This window comes from Gavialis gangeticus, unplaced genomic scaffold (genome assembly GCF_001723915.1).
Source record: "Gavialis gangeticus isolate Ggan-Ray unplaced genomic scaffold, GavGan_comp1, whole genome shotgun sequence".
Lineage (NCBI taxonomy): Eukaryota > Metazoa > Chordata > Crocodylia > Gavialidae > Gavialis > Gavialis gangeticus.
In genome coordinates, this window is record NW_017729011.1 from 13,683,980 (window position 1) to 13,690,738 (window position 6,759).

General features: G+C 46.6%; 1 protein-coding gene across 1 annotated transcript in view; it reads left to right on the top strand.

The window, feature by feature from the left end:
- Nucleotides 1-6,759, top strand: part of COL27A1 (collagen type XXVII alpha 1 chain) — a 293,868-nt gene that overhangs the window by 128,758 nt on the left and 158,351 nt on the right. The window contains exon 13 of the mRNA XM_019510527.1: nucleotides 1,714-1,767. Coding sequence (XP_019366072.1) covers nucleotides 1,714-1,767 — 54 coding nt within the window. The remainder of the gene's footprint in view (nucleotides 1-1,713; nucleotides 1,768-6,759) is intronic.

Genomic DNA, 6,759 nt, shown 5'->3' on the forward strand with positions numbered 1-6,759 from the left:
GTTCTGCAACAGTAGCTTGCAGGGACTTCAACAGTATTAACATCATTGGAAACCTCTAACTTCCTGGTTTAACATAGAATCATAGAAAATTAGGGCTTGAAGGGCCCTCAAGAGGTCGTTTAATCCAGTTTCTCAACCCGTGGCACAACCCAAAAGTGGGTCACAATAATATATGAAAGGGTCATGAACAAACTTTAAAAATGGATCAACAAATGTTAAAAATGGATTCTCCTTTAAATGAGAAAAAACATGGGAAACTGTGGGTTTTCCCTTGCAGGCTGGCAGGCTGCTTGGGGCCCCTCCGTGCCTCACCCCCCACCCCACGCACACCCTCCTGCCCCACGCACACCAACCCCCTGCCCACACACTGGGGGTGGGGAGCAGTGGATCAGGGGTGAGGGGGCCAGGGGGCTGTTTTCTACTTAAACTATTTACTGGCCATCAATGTTTACAAATGGGTCCCGGTACCAAAAAGGTTGAGATCCAGTGATCTAGTCCAACCCCCTGGTCAAAGCAGGACCATCCCCAACTATCTTATCCCAGCCAAGGCTTTGACTACCTGGGTGTTAAAAACCTCTAGGGATGGAGACTGCACAACCTCTGTGAGTAACCTGTTCCAGTGCTTTACTACCTGCCTAGTGAGAAAGTTTTACCTAATATCTAACCTAAACCTCCCTTGCTGCAACTTGAGATCACTGCTCCTTGTTTTATGTGCCAGCACTGAGAACGGTCCAGCTCCATCCGCTTCGTTACCACCCGTCAGGTAGTTGAAGGCTGCTATTAAATCCCCTCTCAGTCTTCTCTTCTCCAGGCTCAGTAAAACCAGTTCCTTCAGTCTCTCTTCATAAGTCAAGTTCGTCTGCCCTCTAACCATTTTTTTTTCCTCCACTGGACTTTCTCTAATTTGTCCGCATCCTTTCTTGACGAACAACTTCTTTTCATTCCCTCTGATTATATTCAGGTAAGGAATTCAACACTGCTTTTCTATGGTGTCACTTCTTCAAAACCTGCCAGCTTATCTACACGATGGGCAAAATGTTGATTTCCCCCCTTTCCAAAGACCTCCACTATCCTAACTGGAGCCTCAAAAGCCATGTCCAGAATATGAAATTATGACTTCTGCTTATAACCAGTGATAGCAAAGGGTGCAGCTTATCATGGCTTGGATATGGCTTTATTTGCAAGAATAGCTGAGGACAAGCCAGGTTCAGACACTGCAAGTTTTTGACCACAACTGCTCAGTGCTTAGCTAAGTTTGTCCTCAGATACCTCCTTGCTGACATCTGTTATCTGCAATTTGTATATGACCTGGATAACACTGAAAACTCCCCTGTTTTCTACAGTGATTTCATCTTCTTCCAGATCCTATTGGTTAACACATGATTCCTGGCCAACGGGTACAAGTGATATTACAAATACATTCTCACTTCAGCACTTGCACTGGCCACTGCGGTAAGGGACACAACCTCATGATGTCCTGCAGGGCTCTGCAGAGCTTCTTCCTCAAGCTAGCGTGTTTGGTTTATAGGAATTATTTTAATCATAACTTGCAAGTTCACGGAACCACTGCGATTATGTGTATTCAGTTCTGCTTTGTCACCTGCCAGCTTGCAAAATGTTGCACTGAGCAGAATGGAACTAGCGCTAAGATGTCTGTTTTCTTCCCCCACTACGTGGCAATAACCAAGGTTTGTGTTTGCCTCCTTCTCTCAGGGTTTTCCTGGTGACTTTGGGGAACGAGGACCTCCAGGCATTGATGGGAATCCAGTAAGTTGCCAAATCTTCATCATTTTTCTCCTCTTTCCCATTTCATTTTACAGCATATACTCTGTAATGCTGGGGGACTGAATTGCAAGAGAAGCTCTCCACTAACTCTGGATTCCACTTTTCTCTCGGCCCTTTCCTTTTGTTGCGCCCCAGTTCTGCTGAATACTTTCTTGGCCTGAGCATGTGACTGTGAGGAATCCAAAGCATGGACATGGAACAGTTTTGGTCTCTATCTTTCTGTGTGCTGGTCGTTCAAATATCATCTGTATCAATTTGTACACCCTGGGCTCCATCCAAGGCCTGCTAAAAAGTCACCAGGACTTCTTTTTCCTAACATTGTAAGTTTGAGTCATGTAGGTGTCACACAGAAACTGAGCCCAAAGTGGCAGGTCACCGTCTGGCTTTTACAGCAACCCCTAAGTTCTGTCCTTTTCAGACTTTTGAAGACAGTTTTTCTCAGCAGTCACTGCTTATGGGAACAGCTGAGGAGCTGTGGAGAGCTACTGGTGAAGATAAAGAGACAACTGGTTAACCACGCTGCTTTAGGGAATGGCCAATGCCTGTCCTTTTCACTACTCCCCTTGGACTAGGAAGAACTGGCTTAGCTGACATTCAGCTCCACTCACTTCTCAGGGAGTAAAGCTAAAACTGAAAGGGGCTGTTCTCTTTGCTGCATCTCATTTTTCAAACCCAGGAACACTCAACCTGGCTTCACAGCCCATCAAGTCATTATAAAATATGCATCCAGAGTACTTTCAGGAAGCTGTAAGATCCTCTCTCATCTAAAGTAAACTTTAATACAAGTGAAGACGGTGTCAGGATGCCAGCTCTGGAACCAGAAAGCTCCAGGGAATAGATGCAGCATAGGAAGTGGCTGACCAAGCTTCACACTGCCTTGTAGACGTGCCCCAGCCTTGGTCTCAGATTGCGAGTGAGAGATTTCTGGAGGCCATGCAGGTTTTGGAGTCCTGCAGATTTTCAAATTGCCCTGTCTGGCTTTCAAGAAGTGGTCATTTCTCATGGGAATGGAAACTCTCCAGCATGTGTTATATTCCAGCTGGATGTTAGTAATATTTAATCTCTATTAGAACCAAGCAAAATAATTCAGACTCAATAATATATTCATCACATTTTTTCTGCTCACAAACTATTTTCTAATGGACTTCAGAAGTTCTGAAATGTATGAATTGTTCAAAATTATTTGCGACTCTTTGTTTATTCCTCCTGATTAGCATATGAACAGCTCCTGGCTGCTTCTTGTAGTTTGTGGTGCCTGGGCTATTTATCAATACTTGCACAGCATTGCTTCTGTGCCTTGTTTGGATGACTTGACTTGCACAAGGCAACTGATTCAGCAACATCTTGAAATTTCTGTTCAGCACTAATTCATTTTTCACAAAAAAGTAATCCCTGCTAGTCAAGCTTGGTAGCTCCAACTTTCATGGGAAGTGAACACAAGAACTTCATGAACACCGTTGGTTCAGACCTTTAGGTTTTAAAAGTTTATTCTTAAAAGTTTGGGGGGTTTTTTGTCCATCGTTCTTCTCTCAGCTCTAGACATGGGTCAGGCTGGAACCAGAGCCTGGAAGCAAAAGGCTTTACAGATCATATTATCAAGCTCTTGAACCACACAGTCCTTTAGGAATTAGGGAGATCATAATGCTCACAGAGATCTTCTGTGCCAAGAATGTGTATTCTTCAATTTCCAAGATGTCTAAAGCCTAATCAGAAGACGTGTCAAATGGCAGACAAATGCCAGTTCCTAGTGCTTGCGAGAGATGCTAAAGGAAGCAAATGTTCCCTCTACTAAATCATCCAGAAGAAGCACTCTGCTTTCATCTTATCAACAGCTTTTAAATATTAATGTGCTTCGAAGCCTGCAGAATGAAAACAGCCTGTTCAGCTTACTTGAAGGGAGGTTCACGAGGTCACAAGTGGAGTCACAGACATAGAAAAATTCTGCAAGGTCTGTTTGTGGGACACCCAGATATGCTGAGTTTGCTAGGTAGAATATGTGGTGAAGATGCAGGCAGACAGTGCTGGGACCTGAATTGCCTCGTCCTGTCTCTGAAGTGCGTCAGCCTCGATTTTGTTGCATCCTTTGCCACTGCAGCCAGATTGCAGCTAACGACAGCCGATCCCTGTTTGGCCTGCGTGACTAACCCTTCCTTCCCATCCCACACAATGCACTCTCTCCCTTCCCCACCAGAAAAATCTTATGCTACATTTTGACAACCATCCGGTTCGTACCGTCCACTGACACTGCAGCGCCCCTTCTCCTGAGGCAGTCTCACCACCACTCACTCAGAAATCCAGCCCGTCACACCAACAACTCAATAGACCAGGAGAAAAAATGTATAACCCAACCCCCTGCCAACAGCAGAGTCTGTAGAAGTCATCGGGTGTTCAAAGGAACAAGGATATTATCCAGTCCGTCTGCTGGAGAATATCAAACATGTTTTTCCCTCCTTGCTAAACCAAGCAGAGAGGGGCCAGAACTGAATGTTTTTAAGGCAGACCTTATGCCAGTAGCTCTTACCATCCTGAATCCCACCTGAGAGAACAATGGCTTGGCAGATGTCCAAAATATGTAGGAATAGACCTGGCCATAAAAATCAATGGTGGGGGTCGAGATTGAGGCTATGAAACCGTTTCATGTGCATGCACATAATATTCCTTCGCTCCATTTCTAAGTCACACCGGGGCCTTCAGAAAAATCACTAATGCACCAAACAGGCTCCCTGTCAGCAGAAAGGCTGTTGGTACTGAGCTATGCATTAGAAATCACATAGGGTTGTCACTTAACTTCCACGTAAACGAGCGTTTTGCCCTATGTAAATGGGATCTACCATGCACACAGCAAAAGGCAGTCAAAGAAAGTAGCCAAATTCCCCAGCCAATATAGAACAAGGTAAAGTATGTCCAATCCAACACAGCTTATGTGGAAAGAGCATGTCATTTGTACTACTGTAGCCTCTAGAGGCCTCAAACGAGATGGGACATGATGGTAACTGTGTATATGGGCAAAGTAAAGGTGGCATCGCGCATTCAGCTTAACACTAAGTGCGGTTAAAACATGAGCAGACATGCATTCAGCAGTTTAGCATGTGTTAAGTGCCCTCGTGGTGTTGCAAAGTTGTTCCTTTTCAGGCAACAGTTATATCCTAACATGTAGTAACTTTAAGAGGTCCCAACAGTCCAAGTGAGCCCAGAGGTCCCAACAGTCGAAGCGACATCACCCTTTCAGACAGTCTTTGCCCCGAAGAGCTCACAGCTGGAATAGTTCAGGCAACCAGGAGGCATAGCTATCCTAATTTTCAGATGGAGAACTGAGGCATGGAAGGATATAGGTGACTTACTGTGTTTCACATAGAGTGAAACTGCAAAGGTATTTAGGCACCTGGAGATACAGATGACTTTGTGGGGCTTTAGTCTAGGGCATGTCTGAACATACCATTAGGCTTCTGTGGGTGCCTAAATGTTTTTGAAAATCTCGCCTTGAATGCATCTTTGGTGGAACTGGAAACTAAACCCACATGACCTGAGCTCCTAACCACAAATCGCAGGTGGCAGTCTGTCTTTATAAATGGTCAGGGCCACGCTGTTATTGAAAGGCCACCAAGAGGAGCAGGCTCTTTCCAAAACCACCTGCATGAGGGGCATTCATAGTAGGTGCTGAAAAGTAGAAAGCAGAGTAAACATCCCTGTCCACTGGGTGCAGTCACACCAAGCTGGTTATTGGCAATCAGCTGTAACTTAGATAACAGCAGCACCCTGGGGTGTGCCTTTGGGGTACACTAGGGATAATAGCTTCTCTTTCTTACACTGATGTTTTCATCTATATTTATTGCCAGTTATTTGCTCTTTGAGAATTGGACAAATCTGACAGAATTCATGCCTAACCGGTAATAAGAGCTGCTTTTCACCACATCAGTTCAAATGACTGGGCAGTGACAGCAGGATCCCTGCAGAGAGATCCCTGCTGACATGATCCAGGTGCCTGAGCAGCCTCTCTGTGGAGAAGGTGCCAGTGCAGAAATAAGGCTGGTTTTCCGTTTGAAAATGAATGGTTTGCAAGATGGTATGGTGTAAATCAGGCCCAGCGTGAGGAGGTTGCAGGGTCCAATAAACCACTCTCTTTTTCTGACTGTGTCAAGAGGCCATGCCCTGGCCCAGCTCTGCCCTCTGCACCAGCCAGCAGAGGTGACTCCCATGAACAACCAGAAGCATCGCCAGCCCCAGGGCAGCTCTGCAGCTCCTGCCTCTGCAGGCAAAGGGACTGCTCTTACCAGTAACCATCTCCTCCAGTCCCAGGGCAGCTCTGCAGCGCTCCCAGAAGTCCCGACTACCATCCCCACTCCCCTTCAAGGCCCCACCATTTCATGGAAGTCATGTTCATCTGAGCGGCCTCTTCAATGACAGCTTTCATTGCCTGCTTGACAGAGAGGAAGTGGAGCTGCAAAGAGATGCAATTCACCCAAGGCAGGCGGGAGTCTGGGAGCAGAGCCGTGGCTGGAACTTGGATTTCCTGGTCTTCGGCCCCACCGCGCCATACCGCCTCCCTTTTACCTGTTTCCCAGGCATTCACCCTCCTCGGGGTCTGCGCTTTCCCAGGATTAAAGCAGCTGTTTTCATTTCCATCCCTATCCAGCCCTGCCCTGCTTCATCCTTTCCTCTCTCTCTCCATTCCTGCTTCTCCCTCATCCTGTCTTTCTCCCCTTGCTCTCACCTGACACACACACTCTCCATGCCTTCTCTTTGCTTCCCCCTCCCCCTTCGCGCGTGTGCGTGCACGCACGGACGTGCGCACACTCACACACGTACACGCACGCTCGCACGCACGCAGTGAAATGCTTCTTTTATCCTGCCTGCTCCTGGGAGGGGAAGTCGGTCTTGCACATAACCGTGGGGACGGCAGCAGAACAACAAGTAGCCTTCTGTCTGCAAAGGCTGCCCTCCTTCATTAACGTGCTTTCTGAAGATGGAAGCTCG